This window comes from Phoenix dactylifera, chromosome 1, assembly GCF_009389715.1.
Source record: "Phoenix dactylifera cultivar Barhee BC4 chromosome 1, palm_55x_up_171113_PBpolish2nd_filt_p, whole genome shotgun sequence".
NCBI lineage: Eukaryota > Viridiplantae > Streptophyta > Magnoliopsida > Arecales > Arecaceae > Phoenix > Phoenix dactylifera.
The window spans coordinates 10,949,619-10,968,005 of NC_052392.1; the positions used below are offsets into that span (position 1 = coordinate 10,949,619).

An 18,387-nucleotide genomic window follows, 5' to 3' on the forward strand; every position below is an offset into this window, starting at 1 on the left:
GCTATCCCGAGAGAAATATGTTGGAAAAGTATTAGAAAGGTTCAACATGAGCAAGTCCAAACCAGTTTACTCTCCACTTGCAAGTCACTTCAAGTTAAGTTTCAAATAGTGTCCTACAAGTCAAAAAGATAAAGAAAAAGTGAAAAAGATTCCTTATGCATCTGCAGTTGGCAGTTTGATATACGCTATGATTTGCATAAAACCGGATATTACTCATGCAGTTGGTGTTGTAAGTCGGTTTCTTTTTAACCCTGGTAAGAAACATTGGGCAGCTGTCAAATAGATTCTTAGGTATCTCAGAGGCACTTCTAGAGTCTGTTTTTGTTTTAATAATGGTAAACTTGTGTTGCATAGGTACATAGATGTAGATATGGCTGGTGATATAGACTCTAGAAAGTCCATATCAAGGTACTTGATGACTTTTTTAGGGGGAGCAGTGTCATAGCAATCTAAGCTACAAAAATATGTTGCTTTGTCTACTACGGAGGTTGAGTATTGTGGAGTTACAGAAGCTTGTAAATAACTTTTGTATATGAAAAATTTTCTACAAGAGTTGGGCTAAGAATAAGAGAAATATATACTTTATTGTGACAGTCAAAGTGTCATTCATCTCTCAAAGAATCCAATATTTCATTTGAGATACAAGCATATTGATGTGAGATATCATTGGGTTTGGGATGCTTTGGGGATGAAGTTATTATGTCTTAAAAAAATCTATACTGATGATAATGGGTCAGATATGATGACTAAAATATTGCTCATGAAAAAATTATTACTTGTAGAAAGAAAGAGGGTGTGGTGGAACCCTCCACATGAAGTCAGGAGAGGGAGATTTGTTGGTGTGGTCTCTCCTCACATGGGACCCACCTTATTTGATTTTTTTTTAAAAAAGAGGATAAGGGTGAAACCATCGGCTTGGATGATGGAATGACAAAGAAAACCAAGGAGTTAGGGACTCTATGGAAACGGAAGGGAGAAAAAAAATAGAGAAAAAGAAGAAAAAAAATGGTGCCTTTTTGTCGAATGATCGGATGGTTGATTATATCCAGATTTAGCTAAAATTTCAGTATGTTATTTTTGGCATTGGTGTACAGATTAAACGGTTTGGATCATTGAAAAGCCTTCTCTATTGATTATTTCAAACATCAATACTTGGTGAGATTTATCCTCTATTTTACTATTTATTGTTGAAATCTGCCTTATTAGTGATGAATATTCTCATTATGAAAGCCCAGATTAAATTTTGTTGATATTTGTGCAGCCTCTAGTTCATCTAGAGAGGATCCATTGTAATCACATTATTCTAAATAGTGGAAGTTTTTGGCTGGACTAGATCCCGTGTTTTTTTCCCTTCACATAGAAGGGTTTTTCACGTTAAAAATTGTGTTGTCTCTTGTTTTTGAATTGCTTGATTATTTTGCCTGTTAATTGCTTGAGTAGATTGCAGCGATAATTGTTGTTTGGTGAGTGATATCTTATTTAATTATACAAGGAGGAAAAAGAAGTTTGCGGCATCATTATTTCTTGATTGCATTTTTTCCAACAAAGACAATCTTCAATGGAGCCAATTTTTGTTATTTGCTTTTTAGGAGAAATTATATCATACACCATCATGATAATGGTGCACCACTGGAACAAACTGAGATAATGATGGGTGGCAATCCAAGACCAATGCAGGACGGGATTCTTAAGAACCGAAATGCATGATTAGTATAGTGCACCACCATGTGGTGCATGTGGTAAACGGTATAATTTCTCATTTTTTAGGGCTCTAGAATGCATGGTCCATTTGTCTTGAGGCGCATGGTGCCGATCGACTTCACCAAAGCAATAGACTTGGTATCATGGACTCGCTTTGGTGTTGCTTTTCCAGGAGCTTATTGTATTGGGAGATGAATGTAGATGATAGGAAGGAAAAGGTGTGCCCTAGAAAACATTAAAACATAATATTCTCTACTAGGTAATTTGCTTCTAGTTTTCCTTGATAAGAGATTGCTGCAATATATTTGAAGTTTCAAAAATATATAATTTTTTTCAAATATGAAATTGTGGAGGGCTTGCACCTTGCAATCCAACCATTCTATAAAGGATTTGATTTTTTTTTAATGGTAGGAAAGAACTTCTGCTTGTTTTGGTAACTAAAGAATCCTTGGTTTTGAATCCTTTCTATGGATGGGTGTGAGTGTGTGTTGTGTGTTTCCCAAGTTAAGATTTAAGATTGTATATGAACCAACACAAATACGAGGTGTATAAGATGTACATTGCATGAGAAATTTATTAAGAAAAAGGATATGAGTATTTCAACAACTTGCCCACTTCTTCCACAAGAAAATAAAGAGATGCTTTTATCTATTATAATTTTTCATAATTATATATTGAGGATTATTGCCATGAAGATGAATCTGTTAGTTGTACCATGATGACGTTATTAGCTGTTCATTTTTTAAATCATTTTATCCAGATTGAGTGTCTGCATACCTTCCAACTGTATCATGGTTCTAAATAAAGGTAATATGACCATTGTAAGCACTATTATGACGGTTTCAGCCACCTTCCATCAACTTTGTCGAGCTAAATAACATGAAAAAATATAATAGCCATTATATTTTGTTACTTTAATTCCACTATAATGGACTATTATAACATAAGTAATGATAGTTATTTTCACTTATATTTTATTTTAATAAAATAACATTTATTTCAAATTTAAAAAAAATCTCTGAAGGTGATCGTAAGGTCCAATAAAATAAATTATTTTATCTAGTAAAAATGAAAGGAAAAATAACACTATTATTTTTTCATTACTATCCATTATTTTTTGAGTAAAAATCTAATATTTTTCATTACAGCATCGTGATAGCAGTTGCTATTTAGTGATTATTTTAATATTAAAAATTTAGAAATTTACTTTCGAGACAAATTGACAAAAAATAGTTGTAATAACTGTTTAAGATGGTTCGGTCAGGGCCATTAGAACGTGATAACACGCGTTTTAAAACTATAATTCTACTAGTTTTTATGAAATATGACCGGACCTAAATCAAACTCCGGAACTTTTTCTTTATTAAGAAAAAAAAAACCTCCTGCTAAAAGAGTTACCATTCGGATGGAATAATTCTAGTTGGCACAAGCAACAAACGTATTAGCAACAAATGAGTTGTTCCAATTGCCTGGTTTCAGCTATGAGATCCGTATGGGGTATTTCTCAGTTGCCTCTTTTTCATCTTTTAACTTCTTCGTATATTTTATTCGCACTTACGTCCTCAACAGCTTCGAAATGTACATGGTTCAGTCCTTAACAACGAGAACAAATGGTGCAATGCAACAAAGAGGCCCAACCAGGGGCGGCTTTCGCGTCAGTTCCATGCATCGTTAACGGGCACAGATTCTTTTGCATTGTCCCTTGTTCGTATTCTCTCTATTATGTGTACCAACTTGATAATTAAATTTCTTTGGACAATTATTTGCATGAGGAATTTAAGGAGGCCTCACAATAGCTTACTTAAACCTTATCATAACCTTGATATAGGTGATGTTAAGCCAAAATAATCATATTATTATTATAATAGATGCACCAAGAAAAATATTCAGTACATTAAGGACATATAAAAAAATGTTATCTATGTTTTGAAAAAAAAAAAAAATGCGGCACTGCACCCTTTCAACCTTAATAAAATGGGTCTCAACTACGAAACTATAAAAGCTAATGTTGCGTTGATCATATGATTGATTACTCTGATGAATACAATTGACGTGTCAATACTATTATTTATTGCTATACATGATTCTTTGCCTAGCTATATATCTAAGAACTAGGTATATTTTTGAACGAATTAATGCCCTAATGTCAGGCCGAGAGAAAGACTCAAAATCCAATTAATCTACACGTTATTGGAAGGGAAGACCATCGCAAGTTTACACGGTTCCTACTATGCCAAACGAGGGAGCTCTTGTCATCTGAGCGGCGACGGGAAACATCCACTATATCAGTTTGAGGCATTTATGATGCTTTTTAATATCTATACCGATACTTATAAGCGTCGGTAGTTTTATTTCCAATGTTTTCTAAAGTATCGCAAAAGCGTCGACAATGCAAGTATCGAAAATCAACTTAACAACGCTTTTAGAAAGTGTCAGCAATTACCGACGCTTTTAAGCGTTGCTAATTCCCAACACTTATTAGCGTCTCTAACTACTGATGCTTAAAAGCGTCGGCAATTTCCGTTCATGGCACTTTAAAGCGTCGTGAGAGCTATTTTTTTAAAAAAATTTATTTACAAAAATAAAACTCTATATACATTTACCAAATACATAAACAACAAAAATCATATAATAACACATGTCACAATCAAACAGATTATTCGAAATATTTATGTTGTCAAATATGATTACATTTATATTGTCAATTTACATTTATATTGCTAATTTATATTTACAATATGCTTAAAAAAACATAAAAAATATACATATAAAACTCCTAAATAAATAATCTACGAGCTATTAAGGATCAATGGCATCATCATCATCTCTATGAGAAGATAAAGTATCAGGAACCTACAAGAAAAAAATAAAAACTTTAGAAGTTAAAGAATATAAAAATCATTAAGCTCATACAAAAATACATAATAATTATGTAAAATATTCAAATAGATGTAGTTATTTATCTGAGGAGGGGCAGACCTATGCAACACAGATGCAATCTAGTCAAAATGAGCCCTCAAAAATTGTATCTCTATCTGATGACTTTGCCTCAACTCCTCCATATATGTATGATAGGTCTGCCTTATCTCTTCCATCTCTATATAATGACTGCCATATCTCTTCTATTGTTGCTTTTAGACTACAAACCTCTGTAGTGCTACTACTTTGTCTGCCATCTTAGATCTATCTGCTCATTGTGTACGCATTGTTAACAGTTGCAATTCCATGTAGGCCTATCAAACTGAATCGTCAATAGCATTTCACAAAGGGCTATAATTTAAATACATGTTGGACAACAAATAGAATATTAAGCACACAACTCACAAATTAGAGCAAGTATGTAAACAAAATATTAGGGCATCAAGCAACAGCTCAATGGGAGAATAATTTGAAGTTTGAAAATCACCAGCATGGAGGTAGGCCGATTGAGATCCACAACGGAGGAGGGCAGCTGGCTGGAGGAGGGCAGTCGGCCGGATCTGCCGTGAAGAACACCGCGAATTCGTGGTGGGTATATATAGGTACATAGATGGAGGAGGAGGATGAGGAAGAGGGGGAGGAGGAGGAGGCTGACGGAGATGGGGAGGAGGAGAAGGCGACCGACGCTAGGAGGCTATAGGAGGGCAGTCGGTTGGAGCTTCCAAGAACACCACAATTGAGCCGTGGGTACGAGCAACCAAAAGGAGGAGGAGGAAGAGGGGGACGAGCAACCAAAAGGAGGAGAAGGAGGAAGAGGAGGAGGAGGAGAAGGAGGCTGCCAGAGAGGGGGAGGAGGAGAAGGCGACCGGCACGGCGAGGGGGAGATGGAGCAAGGTCTTTCGATGGAGTATAGATGGATCCCGATGATGCTTATAAGTGTCGTCTTATTCTTGATTTTCGACGACGCTTATAAGTGCCGTCTAAGTCTGGCTCCCGACGACACTTAACTAAAAGTGTCATAATTTGCCGACGCTACTTAGAAGCGTCGGCAAATTTTGGCGCAGTAGCCAAATTGCCGACGCTTCTATCTAGCATCGGCAAGTCAGCAATTCCAATTATTTCTATAGTGATCCCTACATGCTGCCACATGGCGAAATCACCATAGAAATATCAGTAGTTGTAGGCCATGGGGTCGATTAGTATGCTGGTTTTGGTCTGGTATGGTATATATGATGGCAGCCTTTTGATTGAGATCCCATGCCAAGTTGCATTGGTTGTCACATGGTAGCACAAATGATTGATACCTGAGGTTTAGAATCTAAAGCAAGAAACCAGTATTGGTCTATTTTGGCCAGCAGGAGGTTCATCATCTACCTAATTAAAATGATAGATGGATGCTTGGCAAAATATTGTTTAGTTATTGTGAATAATTGTTTGACGAGTAGCGAAATTGAGTGTGACAGGATTCTTCAACAACCATGCATCAATATGTTGGCAAATCAAACCGGGACTAGTTATTGTATGCCCATGGAGTGTTTGGAACCTTTGTTTTGCTCTCTCTCTCTCTCTCTCTCTCTCTCTCTCTCTCTCTCTCTCTCTCTCTCTCTCTCTCTCTCTCTCTCTCTCTGGGCTTTTTAAAGAAGGATTCCATGCAAATGGAGAGAAAACAATTAAAATGGCTTACCAAAATGGTTATTGATGATTTATTTGAATTAGATTCCAAAGCATGTTTAAAGATCATTGGAATTTCTATCCTTTTTTGTTAAATTTGACATAGACAATTTTGATTGGTTCCATGATAGGTTTAGTTTTTTGAGATCTAGCGATTAGTTAACACTCAACCAAAATGAAGATGTTATGTGTTATTTTTATGATATATGAACGGAGAATCTTTCAAAAATAAAAATCAGGTTTCATGCTTAATTTTTATAAAATAACTTCTATATAAAGACAGGTGATTGGCTCTCAATGATGCATACAACACCAGATATATAAAGCTGAGTTCAAATTCTCCACGTGAAGTAAGAGATTTATATTGCACAATAATGTCTGCTAATGATGGCTCATCTAATAATTCCTCTTATATTACACAACAATCATGATTGTGAAAGCGTCATGCTTGATGCAAATATATACAGGGGCTAAGCCTCTCATATCCTATACCACATGCACCATGATCGTATATCAGGTATGTGATTGGGATGGTGCACGGTCAAGATAGTGTACATGGTGCAAGATATAATATCTTTCTTCTATCCCGATCCTGGCTTCTACATCTTATCATACATGACATGGTCACACGGAGTGGGTTGCTCATGACCACTCAGCATCTCAATTAGTAACCCATGCCCATGGACAAGGATGTGACCGCGATTGGACCAAAATGTAGGCACGGGCGATCATGGTCCACATGTAGACATTTGGTTCAAGAAAAAGAAAGAAAGAAAGAAAAAACTCCAATCAATAGATCAACCAAATTCCATGAAAAAATCTCTCGTAACCATTTTTCGTTAAATCATCCTTCGTTAACCACCTAGTTGCATGTATAACTGATGTCTTATCCTATCCCTACTATCAACGGTTCCAAATCTCATTCTACTGTGATTACATGATATCGTTTAAAAACCTCGCCCTACAAAATGTTTCTACACTGAAGTCCACACTTTTTCTTGAACGAAAGGGCTAAAGATTATGCTTGAGGAAAGAGATTTTGATCACTTCCAGATCCCATGCATTTACACTGAGGAAAGGCTTTATGTGTTTTAAAATGTTCAGAGCATACAAGTTTCAATTTTTATGGCCCAATTTGCATGTTGCATGCTATCATATTTCTATATTGATAATTTTGATTATACTTACACTTATGTATATGCGAGCCTGTTAATTTTGTGACATTTTTATGTTGTATATTCGTAAAAAAAATTGATTTGCAATTCAGATTCTATCATAGGTTTTAGATGATAGAGATTTCTAGATAAATTATTGTGCTCGAGACTGCACTTAGAAAGGGAACCCAAACCACAAGGAAAAACAAAAAGAAAAGTGTAGGTTAAAAGCCAGATATCTGCCCTAACATTTCTTGAATTCTTGAATTCTTGTTTAAGCTCGAGTCCTTGAACTAAGGGACCTTGCATTACTAGTTAGCAATCATGATTGAATAAGATTTCCTAGGAGAATTTTTTTTCTTGGGGAGGTAAAAGAATGTTCTTAGGCCTCATAAAGCATGGGCTACAGCATGCTCATCAATCTAGTAACTCTTAGGAATTAGCAAATAAAAAGAAAAATAGAATAAAACTAAAATACCACCTATCTATGTCTTATTCAAGGATGTACCCTATGAATAACATGTGTACGTACAATTAGGGTCATATGAAATATTTTTGTTTTCTCTCAACCCTCTGTCAGTGACACTGATCACTAATAATTATCCTATACTCAAAGTTGATCAAGATAGTTTCCCAATTATTGCATGCACGCATCTAGTCGAGTCCTTTAAAGTCCCTGATAACGTGGGATGTTTTTTTTTTTTTTGGAAAACCGCCGTTCGGAGTTCTTGTCCGCGAGGTGTAATTTGTTGAACTCCCTCCTTTTATCTGCCTTTTTCTTTTTAGTATGATGAAAGAACTCCTTTCTTTTTTAAATAGTTAAAATAACTTATATGTGAAGTCGAATAATTGGTAGGTTCAAAACAACTCATCTGTCTTTGCTACCTCGATTATTAGATTAGGCTACTTAAGGTCGCCTTGCGTTCTTGAGCTGGTAACCATTTTTTAGCTAACCTAATTTTCTCCGTCTATTATGACCAGTAAAGGATAGTACATAAATATTCACTATTTATGTTCCGGCTCATCGTTTGTGGACATGTATTTGTATATATATATTGTATGTATCGCTAATAAATATCTTAATAGTGTAAAAAAAAAGTATGACAAAAGTAGATTTGTCAAAAAAAAGGAAACTAATTAAATGGCAGGAAAATTGGTTTGGAAGATAATATGATACGTAGACCGGCCATCATCGCTGATGGAATTAAAGATAGGGAGTAAAAGTGGGTCCAGTTGGGCGCTGCCTTGTCACTGTGGCTTGCACTTGGCAAGGGCCCATTCACTGTGGCGAGTGGCAAGGCACGCTCGATTACGCGAAACATGGCATGGGTCCCGTCATCAGATTTGGCTCTGCAGGGGAGATGTATATGGTGTTATAAAAAAAAAAAGAAATGTAAGGTGCCTTGATGTAGACGGAGATTCGGGCACACGGTGACGCCTCTTGGAGAAACACGTACGGGTTCAGGTGGGGGAGTTTTCTCTGGAGAGATCCCTGTGGTTCTCTGCCATTTGAAACGCTTCTGGACCGCTCCATAAATTCTCTCTCTACAATTTCCTTTTCCCCCTCTCTTTCTTCTTGTTTGTTTGTAATTTTCCTCCAAATTATTATTGTTCATCTTTCTTTGCCTCGCAAATCTCCACTTGATTACAATGATAAGTTAGCAAGGTACTTGGTCATGGATGAGTATAAGAAAGTAAGTGGAAGGAAGAAAGCATCAAAACCTAGTATTCCAGCGTTCTGGACAAAAAATATTCGGATGTTATACTCAGAGAACTAGGTAGATTTGGTTTCTAGACGAACGACTTCATCTCTCTCCTACGGTCATTTGTGTACTGCAAGATGGTCATGCATGTAATTGCACAAAATGGAAACTCATTTATCAAAATGTGTTTTAAATCATGCATGTGCCTTGGATTCGATGCTTATTTTCCACAAAGAAAACATAATTAAGCATGACACCGCCTCTTATAATTTGTTTTTTATCAAAGAAAAAACAAAAATTTTACAAAGCAGTGCATGTAATTGATGTGGGCCAATATAATCATGCAACCGTATGCGTGGCTTGTGTCGGTTGTTCAAAGGTATGTGGTACAATCATTCTCGAACCACAGTAGCCCGTACACTTGCATGTGCTCTTGTTCAAATAGTATTTGATGATATAAAACAATTATTGTATCCTAATAATGATACTTTGATTCTTTGTTACATATGTAGCTCTACAAAGGAAGTGAAAGCAATTCTATGCACACCTCTTGGTATATATACTAGTGTCAATGACCAACCAAGAGTTTTATTCATTAAAAAAAAGAATCCTTGAATCAAATAAAGGACGACAGTCATAAGAGAATATATAAGGGTATTGTTGAAACCTAGGTGGATCAGCAACCACGTACTAATCTTCCAAGATCATACTTTGTCGAGTAGCGTTGGAACGTTAACACGTAACCCGTGGTTGCATTATTGAATCCACCAACTCCAATAATTGAATATTCTTTGTCCCCCCCAAAAGACAAAGCATGCATCAGCTTGATGAACCCGAAGGAGGCCTCCTGAAAGGCCCGCTTAAAGCCCTCGTGGATGCTTACAGGCAATTATTAAACGAAGATCTCATGTCTCCTTGTTATGACATCAGTGATCTCATCATCACCACCATTATTTTTATTTTCTTATGTACATATTGGTCACTCTCAGGTTTCATGTGGGGAAGCATGGGACTGTTCTGTACTATTTTCGCAAAAAAGAAAATTTTGATCGGCGTTGTACACTGTAGTAGTTCACATTTTCGAGCAATGCCCGATCCAAAATTCAATTGAACGCTAACCCAGAAGGAGCCCAGAAGGCCGAGCTCAGAAAACCGACCCCATAAGGCTGATCTTATCATCCACATGCTGCGGAAATGCCCTCCAGCAGCCTCACAATATTATACTTTGCTTGCTGGCCACGCCACAACATATCAACCAGAGACCATACTCTGCTACGACTGTCAACGCCTCACCGTTCCCAAGAACAGACTATACTGCGTGCCACAAGCAAGCTCTAGCTGCGTGCCATCTCCTTCCATGATAAGAACGGGCCATACCTCCGCCACCTAGGCACCTCTACGGGAATTATAAATAGCTCCATCAGGTAACACCTAAGCAGACTTTTGGCTATACCAAATTTACTCCACTCTAACTTGAGCGTTGGAGGGCCCTCACCGGAACCCCATCGGTGAGGCTTTGTGCAGGTACATCGTCGCGCAGGAGATGGCCTCCGTCCTCTCCTTCCACGCTCCGACAGCTCCTCGACTCCTTTGACATGATCATCCTCGGACCAGATTTGAACCACAACAATATATATATATATATATATATATATATATATATATATAATAAATATTTAACGACGTTAGAAATATGCTAATAACAACGAGAAAATTTGAGAGACAATGCCAGAATTATTAAAGGAGTAGCATTCGAATGGCGAAGTCAATTTACCAAAAAAAAAAAGAAAAAGGCTAAGTTTTACTTAGAGCTGGATGACGAAATAGTCTGTGGCCTACAACTTTGACTAGATTAGAGAGGTGCCGAGGGCTGCCAAAAACGATGGTGACTACCGGAAAACGCATCGACGAATCTTGTGAGGCATATTTATTATATCAAAGTACAAGATACAGATTATCAACTAAATAATTTAAACATGACATCCTTTTATTAATGATAAATCCAAAACCCACGCTTCGCTGCCCTTGCTGTTTTGTGGAAACTCCATCGATAATATGTCTTAACTCTAGCTTTTGGTGGTATACCCGGCCTCTCAGGGTGGTCCTGCAGACACCGTATCAGCACATCAAAAACGGTAGGTACTGCCATTGATCAGGCTTCAGTGACACGGTTTAGGCATGATATTACCATGTTCGATTTCATGTAGTCGGGAATTTGGCACGGTACAAATTAAATGTCCATCATCAATCCAGTGTTATGTAACTGCACGTTAATTCTTGCAGTTGTTTCGATGCACTTGGAACAACAACAACATATGGGAATTAAATAAAAAAAAATCATTGTATATATATGTGCTCTTGCTTGGTGTGTGTTTCTTTCTAAGGTTCCACAAAACCTAGCTCCCTATTCCTTCTTAAATTACAGTTGAAGGTTTTGCATATTAAATAATAAAATATCAAGCAACAGCAATGGCTGTTGCTAGTAGGAGTAGTAATAATAACAGCTACAATAATTAATAATAAAATATTATTATTATTTCCCCACCAACTCATCACTCCGTACGTCCACTCAAGCACATCGGCAGTTTATATTATCTTTCAGAAGACAGAAATAAAATTTAAACTGTAGAGCGCGACAACCATCCTACGTTCCTACTGCATGCAACCATGTTTAATTCTTGGCTTCCCATGAAAAATACTCTCATGGGTTTCCGACGTGAGAGAGAGAAAGAGAGAGAGAGAGAGAGGTGTTTATCGGTTGGATCCAATCCACTACTTAGCTGATGGAACAATCCGACCGCAAAGCAACACATATGATACTGCTTTGCAGTTGGACTGATCCACTAGCTCGGCAGTCGATCTGATCCAACCAATAATTAATAGAGAAGGAAAGGTGGAATGGATGGATTGTTTTTGCCCATATGAATGTCCCTTGATTGATAGTTTTCTCATTTGCTATGCCCACCATATGGAAGTAGCCTCATAACCTATATGAGTACTACAGCCTTGCTATCTTATACATGACCCTCTTTTGTCTTCGTGAAGCCAGTTGATACCCATTAACCTCTCTACTCCGAGTCCACTTAGGCGCTTCCAGAACATCAAGAAGCGTGTCTATCTTCTCTAGTTGCGTACAATTTTCCTACGCAAATTCGCAGCAGCGCAAGATTGCTATTAATCTAGTGTCATTGTTCCAAAAAGCTCTCACAGAAAATATGCTTGCCAGTGCACTGATATATCAAGATTCATGAATGTCTTAGCAGCTGTCATTTCTTATTGTATAAATAATAATAAAACAAAATGAAAACAGGTTGTTAGCTTAAATCAATATCACCAAATAAAATTTTATGAACAAGGTCTACTTCGGATAAAATACTAGTACGCTAGGTAAAGGTTGTTAGCTTTTCCGCATAATTGACCATTTTAATGAAATTTTGGCCCCAGACCTGCCATTATTTAAACTCTCATTATTGATATCTTTAATAGTAGCAAACAAGGTGGGTTTTACTCGTCTGCATCGCGATTGACTTATACTTCGAACTTCTCAAGTGGATATCTTGGATGTTTGCTTTTTTCCTTTCTCAATTTTCTACCTGTATCCTTTTTTTTACCTATTGGTTACATACATTTTCACATAGAAAATTAGACAAAAAAAGAGTAAATATATTATAACTGTTGAATCTATTTTAAACAATCTTGCTCATTAAAGTTAACATGTATGAAATATTTTTTTCGTTTCTCAAATAAACTACAAGCAAAATATGCTTTTTTTTTTACTATTATTTGTGTAGAGAAAAAGAGGCTATGAGTCTCCAAAGAAGATATCATCATGAGCAACGCTACGGACATCAGCACAAACAAGATGCATGAGAGGGCTAGAAAATAGGAAATCTTGCCCTTTCATGGAGCTGGAAGCAGAATTAGCAACAATTAACAGGGCTGTTACCTTCCTCAGTTTATATTGCGGGAAGCCGGCCATTTTTTCAGCATAGGTAATATGCGCTCTCTCTTGGATTTTAACCCGCAAGATTGTTGCGGCTAAATTGGTGTACGTAACGAAACTTGCGAGCAGTTCGTGCACTTATGAGTTGCTAAAAGACATATCATGAAGAGAGAGGCAGACTAAATACCATAAAGATAGAAGACAATTATATTGTAGCACGGCACTGGTAATTGCCTGGGCTCAACAAATGAGGTGACTTCTCAATTGGTTGGTGTTGCCGCTAAATCCTGAACCGACATTGAAATGCTGCTCGGCTCACTTTAAGATGGGTAAGAATCAAATTGGGTGAGGTCGGATGAAATTGAGACGAAAAAAATCTTCTGATGCTTAAGTCAGAATAATAGAGTAATAATATAGAATTTTTTTTTATAGAGATGAGTCTCCAAAAATGAACTTCTTTGAGGATCCCTAGGTCACCCCTTTATATAAGGTAATATACTGATAAGTTATCTGATTTGGCGCGACATGCCTTAATTATATTGTAACGGTTGGCTGCATGTTAACAATGTAGTAACCACTCCATATAAGCAGCATGCGGCGATAATTACGATGATCATGTATTTACTACAGTGTCACTGTAACTGCTAGTTTTTATTAGCACAAGCAGAGTGGCATCTCGGTTTGCACCAAGTTGTTCACCGAGGTTAATACTGAGGTCAAAATGCCCAATATGTCCCCTATCATTTGTCCCTCACTTTTGAGGCCGAACTGAATCTTAGTTCGGATGATGAAAGTTGCATCGTCATCTTGATCGAGGACAAGACATCTAGAAGAGTGTTTTAATGCATCTATTGATCTTCTCGAAGCACCATTATATTGAGATAGTCCCAAGACATTGACATTATTCTAGAGATTTCTCGAGGTGCTATTCTTTTCGATCTTTCGATCGAGGTCGGTTCTCGTCATGGCTAGAACTCCGTTCGGTAGGAAGATGAATGACTTGGAGGAGAATTTTTGTCAGAACGGGAGTTTAGAGTATGCTGCTTCCTATTCTGAATAGGACTCCTACGACGGGTGTGCCGATTTTGTCGGAATCCCTCAGGACTTTGGCATTGAGAATGGTGACTGACTTGGCACATATGGTGCATTGATTGTTGGGAGTAGCAGCTAGGTTGAATAGGTTCTGGTCGGATTGGTTCCGGCCGCGTTACTATTTGTTGTAAGCCCTAAACTGCCGCATTCGAAATCTGCACCTGTTCTACGAGCAAATTAAATTGCTCAATGTTCACAAGTGCAGCGGACTGTATCGGCAGGGCATGTTCTGGACTCTACAATGAACCTCGTGAGGTCGGAGCACAGCGTTGTGAGGCATGGGATGCATAGGACTCTTTTGTGACCTCATATTGATGATTTCTCCTTTTGTTTGGTGTCTGCATAGCTGTCCCTTTTCTCTAGCGCCAAGTTATTGCCGCTAAATTCTGAACTAAGGCCGGGACGTTGCTTGGCTCGATTTGAGGACGGTAAGAACCGAGCTGAGTGAGGTTAGATAAAATCCAAGCGAGGAAGAACTTGTCGCCTTTAACCCTAACCTGCAAGAAGTCCAATTACCAAAAGGTTTCCGATGGGGGTCTTTCAATGCTAAAGTCAGAATAATAGAGCAATAGTATGGAAAAAAGAAAATTTGTAGAAATAGTCTCCAAAAATGAGCCTCTTTGAGGATTTCTGGGCCACCCCTTTATATAGACTAATCTATTACTTGATTTGGCACGGCGTGCTTTAACTGTGTGATAACGGTTGGATGCACGTTAATAACATGATAACCGTCCTGCATGAGCAGCACACGGCAGCAATTATACCGATCATGCATTTACTACAGTATCACCATAACTGCCAGTCTTTATTAGCATGAGCAGAGTACCATCTTGATTTCTACCGAAGTCGTTCACCTCGATTAATATCAAAGTCAAGGAGGTCTGTCTTAACCGAAGTCAAGATGTCCAATAATTTTTCCATCACTTAGTATAAATTTTTTAATTAAAATAAAATTCTTTAAAAATAAATTTTTGAATATATTATGTAAAAGTAATTTTTGCATATATAGTTGATTATGAGAAAATGATATATTACATAATGTTTTATATTTGGTTGAGTATCTAATTTTTTCTGAAAAAAGTTATATAAAATATTTATTATATTTTTAATAAAAAATATTTTATTAATTGAAAAGCTTAAAAATATTTATTTTGAAAATTATTTTGATTTTCAGAGGATTAAAAATTAGATTTTTTTTAATCCCCTGCAACCGTCTTCCGCAACCATACAACGCCGCGGACGTCTTTCCACGCCACTCCAAACCAGAAATCTTCGCCTCCGTACCTCCGCGCGCTAAGCCCCCACCGAATCGCACAAGCGCCAAAAGAAAAGCGTCGAACGCGACGGGGAGAGAGAGAGAAGGGAGGTGTGAAGTGAAGTGGGCGAGACGAATGGCGAGGCACCGCTGCTGCTCCTCCGTTACGCCGTCTCAATATTTTCCGTTCGTAGCCTTCCCTATAAAACGTCAGCGATGAGATCGATCTCCAGCCGTAGATCCGATGCATCTCCACATCCACTGTATCTCAACCCCGAATGAGATGATCCGAGTTCCATCATCCATGACTTTCTAGAAGAGTATTTTTCCAAGGCATAAAACTATGATTGAACTCGGAAACTACCAACTGAATGTATCTGATATGCAGATCTCAACCGTTCGTCTCCCAATCATCAATAAATCAGAAATTGCCACGTACCAGCCAGACCCTCTCTGCTCCCAAGTCGGTGCATCGACGCCGTCGTTTGACGGTCATTAACGTAATCTGCCACTCTCCCATGTTCATGATATAAACACCACGGGAGAGATAAGCCGAGCCGCCTCGGAAATCAGACCTTCTTGCTTCGAAGAAAGCGAGCCCGAGATCTCTCCGTCTCCCCCCACCCGCACCCAACCGCCTTGAAACCCTAATTCCTTCGCTCCCCGCCGCTCTCGCGGCCGCCTCCGGTCCGGCAACACGCCAGGGAATGCAGCACGATGAGGAGATCGAGTCCTGATCTCGCCGGGAAGCGGAAGAAGCACGGCGGCCGGAGCTGCCACCGCAAGCACGTCGAAGACGGGTAGCCCTCTCTCCTCCTTCGTCCTTCCTCTCTCTCTACATTTGTAAAGAATCCAAGCGCAAAAGAAAAGGACAAAAAAAAAAGAAAAAGAAAAAAGAAAGCGGTCTCACCATGGAGGATGTGGCGCCGCCGTTGCCGGCGGCGGAGGGGAAGAGTGTCCTCCACGGTCGGTACGAACTCGGGCGCGTGCTCGGGCATGGGACCTTTGCGAAAGTCTACCTCGCCCGGAATCTCCGGACCGGGAAGAGCGTGGCGATGAAGGTGGTGGGGAAGGAGAAGGTGATCCGGGTGGGGATGATGGAGCAGGTGAAACGCGAGATATCGGTGATGAAAATGGTGACCCACCCCAACATCGTGGAGCTCCACGAGGTCATGGCCACCCGGTCTAAGATCTTTTTCGCTATGGAGCTCGTCCGCGGCGGCGAGCTCTTCTCCCGGATCACCCGTGCCGGCCGCCTCCGGGAGGAAGCCGCCCGCCACTACTTCCGGCAGCTCATCTCCGCCGTCGACTTCTGCCACAGCCGCGGCGTCTACCACCGGGACCTCAAGCCCGAAAACCTCCTCCTCGACGACGGCGGCAACCTCAAGGTCGCCGACTTCGGCCTCAGCGCCTTCGCCGACCACGTCCGCTCCGATGGCCTCCTCCACACCACCTGCGGCACTCCGGCTTACGTCGCGCCGGAGGTGATCGGGAAGAAGGGATACGATGGCGCCAAGGCCGACCTCTGGTCATGCGGAGTCATCCTCTTCGTCCTCCTCGCTGGGTTCCTCCCCTTCCAGGACGAGAACCTCGTCTCCATGTACAAGAAAATCCACCGCGGGGACTTCCGCTGCCCGCCGTGGTTCTCGTCGGACGCCCGCCGGGTCGTCACCAAGCTCCTCGATCCGAACCCCAGCACCCGGATCACGGTGGCCAAGCTGGTCGAGACCCCCTGGTTCAAGAAATCGCCGATCCTGAAGCCAGTGGTTGCGCCGGCGGCGGCGGCAGAGGAGAAGGTTAAGAAGGGGAAGGAGAAGGAGAAGGAGAAGGAGAAGGAGGAGCCGGAGAGGCTGAATGCTTTCCATCTGATCTCGCTCTCGGAGGGGTTCGATCTGTCGCCGCTTTTCGAGCAGGGCGGGGGGAGGAGAGAGGAGGGGATGCGGTTCGCTACCAGGGAACCGGCGAGCGAGGTGATCTCACTGCTGGAGGGGGTGGCGGCGCGGGCGGCGGGGCGTTACCGGGTGACGAAGAGCGGGGCGACGGGGGTGCGGCTGGAGGGGAAGCAGCTGGGGAGGAAGGGGAGGCTCGCGGTGGCGGCGGAATTCTTCACGGTGGAGCCGTCGGTCCTAGTGGTGGACGTCCGGAAGGACGCCGGCGACACCCTCGAATACCAGAACTTCTGCAGCAACGAGCTCCGCCCCGCCCTCAGCGACATCGTTTGGGCCGCCTCCGACTCCCCGACCACCACGGCCGTCTGATCAAAACCTGGGTCCATCCGATCAGCGGTCGAGATTCGTGGCGATTCTTTGGATATTTTCTCTAGCACCCCGTCTGCCATGTTGGTGTATGCGGAAGAATGTATATTATTGTCACTAAATAAAGACTATAAAATTGAAAGGCGGGGGCTTTTATCTGTTTCTTTCTTGTTTATGCCCTAGTTTTGTTTGTCTCTTGTTCCTCCTCTCTAAAACTGTAGCTCTGCTCCTTCTATTCTTGTTTAATTGCATGGATTTGGGTCTAAATCAACTTTTTCCAGCATGTCTGACCATAGGTATCGATCCTACGCAGCTACTGGTTACAAACTCGATCAACAATGTTATTATCGTCCTCCTTTCTCATTTAAAAAAAAAAAACCATTGTTATTGGTTCTACTCTTAAGAGTTCTTAGACATTCATTTCCATGAGCTGAAACTTTTCTGAGTTTTCTGGTTTCCTCATGTTTCTGCTGCAAATACCCATTCTATGTCACTGGTGTTGCGTGCTGCAGAGTTTGTTTAGATTTCACTAGACATCATTAGCATTAACCATGCTGGAGGTCAGCTTCCCCGTGTGCTTGGCATTCCTCGAGCTGTGCTTAGGCTTGCTACAGCATTAACACCATATTCATACATGCATGCATGCATGCATACATATATATATATATATATATATATATATATATATATAATA

The 18,387-nt window shown here is 40.1% G+C and overlaps 1 protein-coding gene across 1 annotated transcript; it reads left to right on the forward strand.

Annotated features, from left to right (window-relative positions):
- Positions 1 to 15,968: 15,968 nt before the first annotated feature.
- LOC103714244 (CBL-interacting protein kinase 6) lies at positions 15,969 to 17,960 on the forward strand. The gene has a single exon (XM_008801431.4). It carries the CDS (start codon positions 16,350 to 16,352, stop codon positions 17,694 to 17,696), a length of 1,347 nt encoding a protein of 448 aa, XP_008799653.2. The 5' UTR covers positions 15,969 to 16,349; the 3' UTR covers positions 17,697 to 17,960.
- Positions 17,961 to 18,387: the final 427 nt, after the last annotated feature.

What these genes read in the sequence shown, in the direction of transcription:
- LOC103714244 (XM_008801431.4), top strand. Translation starts at nt 16,350, where the DNA reads ATGGAGGATGTGGCGCCGCCGTTGCCGGCGGCGGAGGGGAAGAGTGTC.